We start from the raw sequence: 13,791 nt of genomic DNA, 5'->3' as shown, positions 1-13,791 counted from the left end.
TTCCCATATAGGTCATTTACAGAGTACTGAGAAGAGTTACCTAGGTCCTTATTAGTTATCTATTTTACATATAGTAGTGTGTATATGTTAAGACTTTTTCTATTCTAGGATTTGTGACACTGAAATAAACAAAACCAGTTAGTTGAAGGCTGGGTTCGTTTGGTTTTTACTCCTTTACCAAGTCGCATTCCTGAGAGGAGCCGGAACCTGGTGTTGTGGCTTGGGGACCCAGGCGTGACCTCTCCACCCAGCCCTGGAAAGAACACAGCACAGGAGGAAGGAGCATGTGGATGGATGAACTGTGGTGAAAATGTCCCTCCTGTGGTTAAGCCTCCTCCCTGGGCCAGTGTCTCCAAGGAGCATCGTCCCAAGGGGCCGGTTGGAAAGGCACAGTGTGCGTTTTTCTCTGAGGCCTGGACGGGTTCCCAGCCAGAGCCCAGGACGGACGTGGGGAGTAAATTCTTGGAGGCTGCAGTCCATCCTATGCCCTGAAGGCCAGGGGAGGATATGAGTTCACTGGTCAGTAAAGCCACATTTGTTCCCATCAGTGCTATGGCCTTGCAAAGTGAGTCTTTGCTATGTCTCACTTTCCTTAATCCAGAATATCCCATTTGAATTTTTTGGTGTTTCTATTTGGCGTGGACTCCCAAAAAGCCAAAAGAAGGAGACTTTTTGGAGACATGAGGATGGAAATGGAGGAAAGAGAAGCAAATGTTCTCTATAACCTCCCCATGGGGGAAGGAACTCTGGTTTCCTGCATGACAGACAGGGATAGTCACCACTATACTAAGAGCACAGTACCCAGGGGAACATGATACATTCTAATGTTAAACTCTAGTAGCTTCAACTATTATGTAATATATTATTATTCACCCGATTCAAAGGCAACTCCTAATTTTTAAAAAGAGGAACTAAAAACCTTTGCTCTGTAAATGGGTCTTTTCTCCTCAGATGGCTCAGAACTCTATGGAATGCTTCAGGGCCTTTGAAGAGGGAGGAGGGAGTCAGGATGCAGATGTCAGTCCCACTTCTGGACTGGAAAAAAGGGAATGTTTGAAGACATATGCAATGAGTGGCTTCCATGGTGGAAAATCATATCAACCTGTTTTATAACCCAGGAGGGAGAGAAGCTGTCAGCTTTAAATTCATTCACTTTCGGTGTTTAGGCTGCCCAGGCCTGCGTGTCAAAGTTAGGACATTTTAGGCAAGAGCCTGCAAGAAAAGGGTGCTCACTTCAGAAAGGAAAAGGTGGCCTGGCCTGGGGTCTGTGCCCTGGACTGTTCAGGGGCTGCCTTGTCAAGCTACTCCGACCTTCTCTCCCAGCCCTCAGCAGCCTCAAAACCCCACCTGCACATCTACCCCCAAGAGTTCCAGGTATAGCCCTAAAGCAAGCACCTCTGTACCTAGACACAGCATCACACAGGCATGCTTCCAATGTCATTCACTTTATTTTTTAATTCATAATAGAGAAGCTTATTATGCAATGCAAATTTTAAACATACACTTAAACATATCCACTTATGTTTAGTAACTTAGATTGAGTGTCTTTAAAAGTAGAACAGGGATTTCCCTGGTGGCGCAGTGGTTGAGAATCTGCCTGCAAATGCAGGGCACACGGGTTTGATTCCTGGTCCACGAAGATCTTACATGCCACAGAGCAACTAAGCCTGTGCGCCTACAGCCTGAGCTCTCCAACAAGAGAAGCCACTGCAATGAGAAGCCCACGCACCACGACGAAGAGTAGCACGTGCTCACCGCAACTAGAGAAAGCCCGCGCGCAGCAACGAAGACCCAATGAGGCCAAAATAAATAAATAAATTTATTTTTTTAAAAAGTAGAAGAGACATTCAAGTGATGACTTAAAAGGCCATTGTGGAGCTTCCCTGGTGGCGCAGTGGTTGAGAGTCTGCCTGCCGATGCAGCAGACACGGGTTCGTGCTCCGGTGCGGTAAGATCCCACATGGCGCGGAGTAGCTGGGCCGGTGAGCCATGGTCGCTGAGCCTGCGCGTCCGGAGCCTGTGCTCCGCAACGGGAGAGGCCACAACAGTGAGAGGCCCACGTACCGCAAAAAAAAAAAAAAAAAAAAAAAAAGGTCATTGTGGAGGGATGCTCTTGACCCAAAACTGAGCACAAAAAGCAAGTTGTAGAACAAAATGTATAGTATGATCCGCTATATATAAAGATCTGTGATACCAACTATCTGTACATCCTTGAACAAGTCATTTCAACCATCTGGGCTATACCTTTCTCAATTTTAAGATGACAAGATTGAATTTCATCATTTCTGACACTTTCTAGCTTTAAAAATCTCTGATTTCATCCAGGAGCAAAAGGGGATTCCTGTTTCCCCTAAACTATGTACCTGCTCTATACCCAAATAAATCCTGCTTCTGTTAATAAGAAAAAGAGGAGTGATCCGCTGTGTCTATGAGATAGCGCCATATATACTTTATTCATTTTTACCCCTCACAGTGGTACAGTAAGAAATGTTAGTGTGACAGACATTGATGATGCTCACCAATGTTTATGATTCTCCTCCTTCTAGCCTCAGAAAGGGATTGCAATTCCATGCCTCTTGAGATCAGGTCATATGACTTGCTTTGATCAATGAAATGTAGGTATGTGTGATATGTTACTACTGGGCAGAGGGCATTTAATTACCATCCTCACTGCTGTTCTCTTTGTCTTCCTTGGCAATGTGTGGTAGCTGGTGTTGAAATGGAAGTATAAACCTGAGCCATCCCATGAAAGACAGCTTCCTGGGGAGTCTTTCAGGAAGACTGGAAGCAGAAAATGAATGAGAAATAAACCTTTGATGTTTTATGCCACTGAGATTGTATTTTTACAGCATATGAGCTTAATATACTGGCTACAGCTGGTCAAATGGGATTATCCCCATTTTTTTTTTCTGATGTGACTAGCCACAAAAATATAACTCACTCAGTTCTACCTTCTAGTCCACCCCCACTCCACCTTAGACCTTCTTACCTTTTTTTTCAGTTACTATAGTAAAAGCAATCTTATCTATTTAAGGGGAAAATGCCAGCCAAATAGTGTGCTCCAAAGACATCAGGTTCCATGAGCATTTATTAAACGCCTATTATGTTCCAAAGACATTATGCTTCCATATATGTTGTTACACTTTAACCTCACACGATATCCCTGGGGAGGGAGATAAAGATATTACCATTTTACAGAAGAAGAATCTAATTCAGAAAATAGTTGAATGAATTCTTCAAGACAAACCAGCTAGCAAATGTAGAAATGAAACACAAATCCAGGTTGTTTGGCTCTCTTTTCTGTATGCTTTTCACAATACTACTCTACAGGCTTAGGAAGTCAATTCAATTAAAGGAGAGTAGGTCCAACTGATATACTACTTTAAAAGATGTGATGGGTGAAAGTAAATAATATTGAGTTTAGGCAAATATATTCAAAGCTGAAATGCATGTACTAGTGGTATGTATTGGGTAGTATCTAATAGGGTGTTCAATAGTATTGAATTGGACCTCTGCTTCTGGGAAGATGGAGTAGATGTACCTAAAAATGTCTCTAATTTCAAATGCTAAAGAATTTACTCATTCCACAAATATGTATTGAGTGCTTTATCAAGTGCCAGACATTGACCTTGACTCTAAGTATATGGTAGTGAACAAAACAGACAAAGGCCCTGCTCTCCTGGGGCATATTTTAATGGGAGAGGGGGTAGTCAGTTGGTGATACATACAATAGGGGGAAAATACAGCAGCAAACAATTAAACAAGTGAACATATGGTACTCCAGTTGGTGATGAGTACAATGGGGAAAATAAAGGAGAGCGGGATTAGGAGATGGTGGAGGAGTGGGGTTATACCGAATGATCAAGGAGACCTCACTGATAACATGATATTTGAGTAAAGACCATGATGAAGCATGATGTAGATATCTGTAAGAATGAACATTTCAGAAACAGTAAATAACATATAAACCTGTAGCAGAAGTATAATTGAAGAGTTCAAGGAAGCAAAGGGAGAGCAGTAGATGAGGTTAGAGAAGCACTGAGGAACAAGATAATGTAGTGCCTTGTAGAACATTACAAAGGCTTTAGCTGTTACTTTAAATGCAAGAGGGAAGCTATTGCATGGCTTCAAGAAAAGACGTGACAGATACAACACACATTGACTGTTATGGTGAGAATGGACTGTCAGGTGTCATGGGTGAGTGCAGGGAGAGCAGTCAGGAGGCTGCTGCAGTAATTCAAGGGAGATGATGGTGGCTTGGACCAGATGCTGGTAGTAGAGTACTGAGAAGTGGTCGGATTGTTGGATTTATTTTGAAAGTAGAAGCAGGATTTCCTGAGATTTCATATATTTGAGGAACCTCTGTCAAGGATCTGTGAAAACACATTTCCTCTGAGTCCTTGTAGAGCTGGGTGGGCTGTGACTGTGCCTTGGCCTTAGGGAAATCAGTGAAGGTAGGGCCTATTAGGATTTTAGCTCTGGAGATCACAGGCCTTTTCTTTCCCTGGAGGCTCCTTAGCCCACGTTGCTGTCAAGGTGGGGCCAGGGGAAGAGGAAAGTTATGGCCTGAAGAGATGCTGCTGCCACTGCTCTTACGCTGTGGGATGAGGGGTCATTCATCCTGAGGGCCTTGACTCCATCTGACTTTGCAGTTCTTCCAGTCTCCCGCTGAGCTTTGAAGGTCTCTCTGCACAGAAAAATACAGCTCTGTATCCACTGCAAAAAGGAGCGCCATCACCAGGCAGAAAGTGATTTGATACCAAGGTGGAAAGATGAATAGAATTGCCGGACCTAATAGGAGAGGCAGAGGGATGGGAAAAATGACAGCTGTTAAGACAGAAATTTGGAATAAACGTTCAGGTCCCCAGTGAGGAGCCTTGAAGTCACCCAAGCCAAAGACTGAGGCGAAAGCCAAGGGCAGACAAGCTAGCCCCGGAAGGCTTCAGAGGATCTATCCTTCATCTCTCTGCCTTTCCAAATAAAGCACTGGATCAGCATTTCCAAAGGATGACCTCAAACACATGTGTTCTGAAGGACATTAATAGAGTTATAAAGAAAAAAGGTTTTGTGGTTACCTGGGTTTAGCAAATGCATTATGAAACTTAGTTTAAAAGTTTCCTTTAAGACAGGACTTCTTGAAGCCTTTACTCTGAATTATGAATATAAAAGGAGAGGAACAGAGTATGTAGTGTGTTCTGCATGAATTTGATCACAGAACCCTTCATTCTGAAAGCCCTCTCAAGGAGTTATGTGATTGGGGAACAGCCTTTGGGAAACATTGAACTAAGGAATCCACAGACCACATCAGCACATCTTCACTCACCACCTCCTCCGAGCCCAGGACTGGGTATTCACTAACCACCATTAGTCTGGCATAAATAGCTTGTGATGCTGTCTGAAAGGGTATGATATGGGTCCCACAATGTACAATTTCTCAAGAACAGGCAGAAGCCTCTTTCTTTGTATGTAGAGAGAGATTCTCATGCCAACGTGGCCACTCTGAGCTAAGATTTGAGCCTAGGCTGAGAGGTTCAGTAGGGAGACACAAGCAAGCATAAGACACCTACAGGGACATATGATAAAGTGGTTTGAATAAGGTGGAAAAGAGGGAGAGCGGCAATGTCTGGTGGATGGATATGGAGGATGAAAAGGTGGCTTCTGTCCCCTAAGAGTTAAAACTCCAAATGAAGGACACCCATTTCTATAATCCCTGAGAAATGAGCTGGAACAGAGCTGCAAATTCACACAGCAATTAGGTCAAGCTAGAATTTCCTGTTGATGTCAAACAGGCATGCTCGTGAGAACAAAGGTTCTGAAGTACAAAAAAGATCAGTAATCCTCTAACTACCTATCCTTCCGAGGTGTAAAGCTCCTTGAACAGCATTGGTTCCCACCTTGGACAGTGATGGTCACAGGCTGTGATGAGTACACCGTCTGCCCGATAAATCCCGTGCAGTGGTACTCGCCACTGTGACTGAGGTTTGCTTGTGGGATACAGAAGTTGGAACGCAGATGGGAAAACGTCTTGGATTTTCCATTCTGGAAGAATATGACTTTATTCAGAGAACTGTTTCTCCAGCTGTGGCACCTCAGCACGATGGGCTCCCCTTCCTGGAACACGAGCCTAGGGGTCTGGAGCAGCAGCCAGTCTGAAAGACACAAAGGGACCCCAGGACCCAGGAGGTCTTCACTCAAATCCGAGACCCAGACCATCCTTACTGGTGGGCCACTGTGTGTGGAGGGAAGAGCTTAAGTTTGGAATCAGACACCCCTGCTCTGTAATTCTAGCTCCATCATGTATGAGCTCTGTGATCTTGGGCAAATAGTTTAACTCTTCTGGGCCTCCGTTTCCTTGTACGTGAAAAGAGTCACAATAATACCATTAGCTATCTACAGTAGTTCCTGGCACACAGTAGGTGCTCAGCATATGCTTGTCTTCCTGTTCCTGTCCTGCCCGACAGGCTTCTTTCTGCAGGAGGGATACAGGAGACCCAGGAGTACAGTCCCTTCCCTGAGGGAGGGAGGGAGGGAAGGACCCAGTCTGACATAGGAGACAACATGTGGGGGGAACACAGCAGAGTCAAGTGTCTTTGGGGAAAGTCACAGACATCTAACAAATGTTAGCTTATTTGGTGCATGTTAGTAAATATGGCATTTCACTTCAGCAGGGACTTTGGCAGCAGTGACACGGGTGGGCCATTAGCCTGCTGTGTACTTTTTCCCCCCGATTTTCATCCTTTTACTGAGGAAAAAGATATTTACTTTCTTTGTCGTATAGGGAATAGAGGCTAAGGTGGGTACTTATAATCTGACCTCAGCCCACACACTCCTTTTTCCTAAAGCTATAGGACAGAGTAGAGTTGGAATTGGAAAGAAAGGGTAGAAAACAACAGATATGTTGGAAGGGAGTCGGGACATGAGAAAGAAATGACAACAGCCATACGTGTGCTACCCAACCACGCTCAGCCCCTTCAGCAGATCGGAATGATGCCAAAACAGTCTCTACACTGGCTGCTGAGCCTGCCGCAAGTGCAGGTGAAAATGCTCAATACTGAGGGAGGGAGTGACAATGAAGAGAAAACTCCGGGCCACGGCTACAGTGGGACAATCCACAGGGAAGGTGGGGAGCACCACATCTTGCTACTTGGGTCACACAAGCTGGAAAACCCCACCTCTCCCACTGGGGAGGCACCCCTGCGTTCCACCCATTTCCTCCCATACCATCCTGTGTATCCCTACTCTTGAGGAACTCGGGCCCTGGCTAGACATTCCACTCCAGGATTAGGTGAGCAGTCCTGGTTCCCTAGACTGCCTCTTTTATAAAGGTTGGATTGGGGTAGGTGGGAATGCTGAGAATTGTGAAGATTTTTTTTTTTTTTTTTTTTTTGGCGGTACGCGGGCCTCTCACTGTTGTGGCCTCTCCCTCTGCGCAGCACAGGCTCCGGACGTGCAGGCTCAGCGGCCATGGCTCACGGGCCCAGTCGCTCCGCGGCATGTGGGATCCTCCCGGACCGGGGCACGAACCTGTGTCCCCTGCATCGGCAGGCGGACCCTCAACCGCTGCGCCACCAGGGAAGCACGTGAAGATTTTTTTTAATGAAGTAGAACCCGGAGAAAATGTCAAAGCTGCTTCCATGTAGCGCCAGCAACCAATTCTTGCAGTTCTCCTCCCTGTCTGGGTAATCCCCTCTACTGAAGGTGCACATCATTGGAACAGCACTTTCTTCTCAGCAAAGTCTCTACTGGTACCAGGTTGTAACCTGGACCGTGGAAGTGTCAGCCTTAGGCTGGTTTGTGCACGAGGGCCACCTTAGGTCTCCTTGAGGACAACTTCTTGGTGCAGATCTTGAGGGCAGGGCCCAGCTTCGTGTTCACGGCACTCACGAGGTGTTCTTTAAGTCAAAAAACGGCCTTTCCATCCATCTCCTGGGAACAAAACTCCTCTGCAATCTCCTGGAAGCCTTGTAGAGAAGCAATAAACTCATACACCTCCTCTGCACTCCAGTGGCTAAGATTACTGGACAGGAACACAGGGTTGATGCCATGAGTGCTGGTGGAGGCACAGCTGTATGGAGGTTCCTGGGTCACATGCCCCATGTCCAGCTCTCACCGATAAAGGCCCAGGGACATTGGAGAGAGTTCTTCACCGTGACTGGAATTCTCTGAACCCCAGCTAGAGTCCTCTTGACCCCTGTGGCACTTGCCCTGGATCTCAGCATGGGTGATGGCAGAGGAGCTGCAGCAGGGTCCATGTTTGGGATGCAGGCAAGGGCTCCACCACTCCTGTGCCTCTCCTGGGATGGCTCCAAGCACCACCTATTCCTGAGGAGGGCCACTGAGCGAAAGGCCCAGGTGGGTGGCCACTTCTGCCTGCTCTTCCCACTGCCCCCACCAGCTGGACTAAGGCTGAAGAACTAGCCTGAGGCCCTACAGGGAGCCTGAGCCACAGCTAGGGCCTGGCTAGAGGCCTGGGGGAGGCTAAACAGGGGAATAGCTTTCTGGGTGGAGCTTTGGGCTAAGCCTGTTGCTCCTCAGTGCCAAGTTCTCTACCTAAACTGCATCTACATGGCCTCCAGCAGCCTGAGCAGACAGCCCCTCCTGCTGGACTACTGCCACTGCCCTAATAGGCATCAGGATGAGTTGAGAAGCTAGAGGCACATGCTGGGCCAAGGTCTGGTTTACCTGGAATAGGTTTCCCAGCTGTGGTCTTAGATACATCTGGGCCTGGGACAGGTTGAGGGGGAGGAGGTGGTGTTCCCCAGTAGCACAGATTGGGTCACAGTGGTGACACTGGGAGAGTTCACTCCGGGATTGGCTGGTGAGCTGGGAGGCTGATGCTGTGGCCAGATTGACTGAGGCCTGGGTGGTGCTCAGCTGCTCGCTGCGCTGGTGTTTGGGGGAGCTGGCCTGCCGTGTGGCCGCTAGATAGCAGCCAGGCTATGCAGCCGGACCTGCTGAGCTGCTGCTGGACACGAACTGCTGGAGATACTGAGGCCCACGGAGCTGCCCCTGCAGGGCCTGCTCTGCCTGCTGTTCATACCGTGGCACTGAGCTGTCTGGGAACGAGCGCTACCACCTGAGTCGGGACTCCCACTGGTGCAGTCGGCATTCTGTTGACTCTAGTCTCCATGACAGTGGTTCAGGGTCCCCATGGCTGGTGCTCTGGCTCCAGGCCTTCTAGCTCTTCACCTGGGTCCTTCAGGGTGGTGTCCACCTCATGTGCCAGGGCTCCTTGTCAACGCGCCTGCTGGTCGGGTGGGAACTTGCCACCCCCTCCTAGAGAGGAGGAGCACTGAGGTTGAGGCCCTGCCAGGCCTCTGAGGCTTCCCTCCAGGACTGTCTTTTCCTGCTGAGCACAGAGGGTAGAGATAGCAGGCCTGGAGCTGCAGGCCCACCGGGCCTAGGTACCTTTGAGGAGAATTTGAGAATTGGGTGAGGGAAGGGGACTAAGTGAAGAATAGCACTGACAATATTCATCATAATCACACTGCAGCTTTTCTCTATGGAGAACGTATTTCTTGCCAGGAGCTTTGGAGGATCATTGATCTGCTCAGCAAACATTTATTAAGCCCTGTCCCGTGCCTGGGGCTGGATATAAAAGGTGCTTAAGACACAACTTTCACCTCAAGTTGAACAGAGGGCAGGGGGGCTTGGAAATGCTGATTCTCACCGGGACCTGATGGGGGAGGCAGAGTATCTCCACTGAGCTGATGAGGAAACCAAAGCTCAAAGGTAAATGAAATCATCATGTTTACGTGGCTATAATTTCCAGGGCTAGGATTCAGTTGTGGTCTGTCTGTGCATCTGACTCTGCCATAAAAATGGAAGGATTTCTATGAACTAGGGATTTCCTTCTGCTTCTCTCATACCCACCTGCCTGTCAGTGGCCTTGTCCCCTTCTTGCCCAGTCAGCACCGAAACAACAGAGCCCAACATATTCTGAGAAATCTCTTAGGAACTTCCACCTCACCACACATACTAAGCAATGGGGTGCGTGAAAAGGGAAATCAGTGGACAAAAACCCCTTCAAACAACTCACAGCCATGCTTCCCAGTAAGCAGGCAATTCCCCTTTCTGAAAAACCTCTGCCATGTAAGCAGATTTCTTCTATCCTTGTTCTCCCAGGCTCTCCCAGGCCTTCCTCCACTGACCGGAAGTCACGTACAGATGCACAGGGTCGCTTAGGCTGGTCTGCTCTCTCTGACACCTGTAGTCTCCGCTGTCATTGCTGCTGGCCTTAAAGCTATAACTGGACTTGTTCTGGCTCTGGATGAAGCTCCCATTATGGAACCACAGGGTGAGGTTGCCTTCATACAAGCTGGTCCCCTGACACATCAGCGTCACGTAATCCTCCTTGAACACATTGATCCACGCAGGCTGAATGCTCACCACAGCCTTCGGGAGACCTGCTGAGGGGCAGAGAGAGAAGGCAGCATGAGGAAAGGGACCCCAAGGGCCTAAGCAGACCCCAAATCTCAGATGATGGAAAACTGTGGCCATGCTGGAGACATCAAGAGAGGAACCCAACCCAGAACTCTTGTGCAACCAAAGGCAGTTCCTCCAACTCGTGCAGCCCAAACAGGGGCCCCCAGGAACCCAGATTCTCTCAGGGAGCTTGCCTCCTCCCCAGAGGAGAGGACAAGAGGTAGGGGAATGGGAGAGGGGGCAAGCAAACACACACGCACACGCACACACACACACACACACACACACACACACTACACATACATCCTTTGGGGAATCACTTTCCTTCCCTGTAAGCTGAGGCATTTGGACACTAGTGGATAAATTCTCCCCACAGCTGGAAGAAGACAAATGGGGACATCTGGTGGAGGTGCCAGGCTGAGAGCCAGACACCACGTTTCTGTTCTGACTTCTTCCATTCTTTTTGTTTAAGATGTATTTATTTCTAAATAAAAAGAAATTAATACATTAAAAAAAAAGAATGGAAGGAGTCAGATCAACAACACAAAAGCTGTATTTATTTATTTTTTTTTTGGCTGTGTCGGGTCTTAGTTGTGGCATGAGGGATCTTCGTTGCGGTGCGGGATCTTTCCTCATGGTGCGCGGGCTTCTTTCTAGTTATGGCGTGTGGGTTTTCTCTTCTCTAGTTGTGACGTGCAAGCTCTGTAGTTTGTGTCCCAGGGGCTCCAGTTGAGGAATGGGCTTAGTTCCCTGACCAGGGATCGAACCTGCGTACCCAGCATTGTAAGGCAGATTCTTTCCCACTGGACCACCAGGGAAGTCCCCATTCTTTCTCCTTTAGAATAGACCTGTCCTGACACCCAAGCACAGAGGAGTCTCTCTGGCCTCAGAAGAATAAGAAAGAGGAGAAAGGCTGGCAGGCCAGTCTAGGGAGCCCTGCGTTCAGTGGCCCATGTAGAGCCCCATCCCACTACCAGTCCTGGGAGGTGGAGAGGTTAGTGGTACAGGGAAAGCAGTGCCCAGCCGTGTTCATCCCACCAGAACTGGCGGTATCTCCTATTTGTGTCCAGGGGAACAGGCCCTGAAGCCTACAGATACATGAAGAGTAAAAGATTTACCAATGCAGACATAAAGTGAGGAAAATACAACAGCAGCAGAGCAAATGAACTAACGTGTCAGATATGTTATGGGGATAACATAAGCAGATCATGTGATTTTGTACGCAACTGAAACTAAAATGGCCTGGGCTTGTGATTTAGTTTGGAAAGAGGAAGGCGACTGAGACAGAGGACAGTTATATTCTGTGACAGGATCTGTGAGGTCTCACCGTAACAGAAGCATAAGGGCTCAGGCACCTGTGTCCCATGGCTGTGCGTCCCCGGCTTCCCTGGGAGGAAGGAAAGGGGAGGACATAGCAGGGGGTGGGGCAGGGCATCTAGTGGGAGCAATTACTCTTTCCTGGCTCTACCTCGGTCCTGGATTACAGGACAGACAGGGTGCAGGGAGCAGAGAGAGTGGGTAGCTGGGGGAGGGAGAGGATGTGATGAGCAGTTACCAGGTTTCCCAACAACAGGAGCTGTAAAAGAGAAAGCAAAGATCAGCCTGGTGTTTAGATATGATGATTCATCATTATAAATAATCACCTCTTTGCAAATCCCCTTAACTCTCTTGATGGTCTCTGTCTGCATTACGTTCACCTGGGTTTCCATGTCTTTACTTGTTCAGCTGTGCGTTAATGGAATTACCACACAGGGGCCAGATTGGTATCTCTATAAATCTACTGTCTCCATATTCAGAAAGACTAAATTACCATTGTGACACTTTAGTAAATTTGCTCTGCTGTGCTTGGTCTTTTCTTCACTTCTGTCTGCAGTGCAAGGAGGATGCACGATTCCTCTGGTCCACAACTGATTCTAGAATTGCCTGGCTTATGTATTCTCTGATCCCCATCCCCTGGTTAACCCACACCCTCCTGTGCTTTTGCCCAGGGGAATCTCCTTTCACATAAAGAGAATAGGCTTCTGCTGCCTGAAGTGGTTTCAGGAGCACAGAGAACAGCCACTGCCCCCAACCATGTGTTTTATTGCTTCCCCCCACCTCCTATTGGCCTAAGACAGCATTAGCCCTCCCGTCTAAGATATGGTCCCAGTGAAACACAATTTCTAAGGAAGGTAAACACCTTGGCCACTCATTAGTCCTTCAAGTCTAGGTCACTAGACTTTGCTCGCAGCTGGCTCTGCTCTGGGGGGTGGCAGAGCACCAGGGACCTCGGTGCACAGTGAAATTGGGCAAAAGACTTAAAAAAAATGAACTCTGCTGGGCTTCCCTGGTGGTGCAGTGGTTAAGGATCCACCTGCCAATGCAGGGGACACGGGTTCGAGCCCTGATCCGGGAAGATCCCACATGCCGGGGAACAACTAAGCCCGTGTGCCACAGCTACTGAGCCCGCACACCTAGAGCCCACTCTCTGCAATAAGAGAAGCTACCGCAATGAGAAGCCCGCGCACCACAACGAAGAGTAGCCCCTGCTCTCCACAACTAGAGAAAGCCCGTGTGCAGCAAGAAAGATCCAACTCAGCCAAAACTAAATAAATAAGTTAATAAAAAAAATAAACTCTGCCAATTTCATAATTTGGCAAGGCCAGCAAGGTTATCAGAATCTGATTTTCATCAGCCTGCCTTCACCCTCCTGACTTTCCTGACGTGCTTCCCACCCCAGCCCTCATCCTTGGCCCAAGCTCAGCCCCAACCGAGGTGACAGCAGCTGAGTTAGAAAAGCATGCCTGCCTCTGTCCCTGCTCCACTGCCCCTCCTGGGGACCCTGCCTCACCGAGGAATAGCAGAGCCGTCCACAGTAGCATGTGGCCCAAAGGATGGCAGGATGTGCAGGCAGCTCGGTCACTCCTGGCAGCAGGGAGGGCTAGGAATGAGGGGATCCCCATCACCTCCTGGAGCGAGCAGGTTGCCTCTGACAGCCCAGCACAGCAGGCACAGACTTCTCTGGAGGCTTGACAGATTCCACCCCAGAGAACAGACAAATTCTGGAGTCCAAAAGAGGAAGTGAAAAGAAGTGTTGTTTTTGTCATTGACTCCTCCCCTTCCACCCTCTTTCGTCTCAACTTTTCCATCCCAGAACTTTCAGGGTTTCCTAGAATCAATCTGGCTCAGTCCCACTCCAAATTCACAGAAAATATGGAAACTGGGAAACAGATTCTCCTCTTCCTCTGGGGCCACAGCTGGGCTCAGCCTCTGGGAGGAAGAGGGGAATAAATGATCACCCAAACTCAGCTCAGAACCTCCTGTCTGTCTCTCTGCTTAGAAAAGGTGATGGAGGAGAGTGTGTCAGCAGACTCCCCGTACTTCTAC

General features: G+C 48.4%; 1 protein-coding gene across 1 annotated transcript; it reads right to left on the bottom strand.

The window, feature by feature from the left end:
* Positions 1-4,577: 4,577 nt before the first annotated feature.
* Positions 4,578-13,390, bottom strand: FCGR2A (Fc gamma receptor IIa). Its single transcript, XM_079932680.1, has 5 exons — positions 13,256-13,390; positions 11,981-12,001; positions 10,152-10,409; positions 5,895-6,149; positions 4,578-4,791 (listed from the first exon to the last, which is right to left on the bottom strand). The coding sequence occupies exons 1-5, from the start codon at positions 13,365-13,367 to the stop codon at positions 4,613-4,615; spliced, it is 825 nt and encodes a 274-aa protein (XP_079788806.1). The 5' UTR covers positions 13,368-13,390; the 3' UTR covers positions 4,578-4,612.
* Positions 13,391-13,791: the final 401 nt, after the last annotated feature.

Source organism: Stenella coeruleoalba, assembly GCF_951394435.1.
Source record: "Stenella coeruleoalba genome assembly, chromosome: 1".
Lineage (NCBI taxonomy): Eukaryota > Metazoa > Chordata > Mammalia > Artiodactyla > Delphinidae > Stenella > Stenella coeruleoalba.
This window is presented reverse-complemented; position numbering and strand designations above follow the sequence as displayed.

What these genes read in the sequence shown, in the direction of transcription:
- FCGR2A (XM_079932680.1), bottom strand. Translation starts at nt 13,367, where the DNA reads ATGGGGATCCCCTCATTCCTAGCCCTCCCTGCTGCCAGGAGTGACCGA. An exon ending in GACGGCTCTGCTATTCCTCG is followed by an intron (nt 12,002 to 13,255) that starts GTGAGGCAGGGT and finishes TCTCTTTTACAG; the next exon opens with CTCCTGTTGTTGGGAAACCT. An exon ending in TGTGACCATCACTGTCCAAG is followed by an intron (nt 4,792 to 5,894) that starts GTGGGAACCAAT and finishes CTCTCCTATTAG; the next exon opens with GTCCGGCAATTCTATTCATC.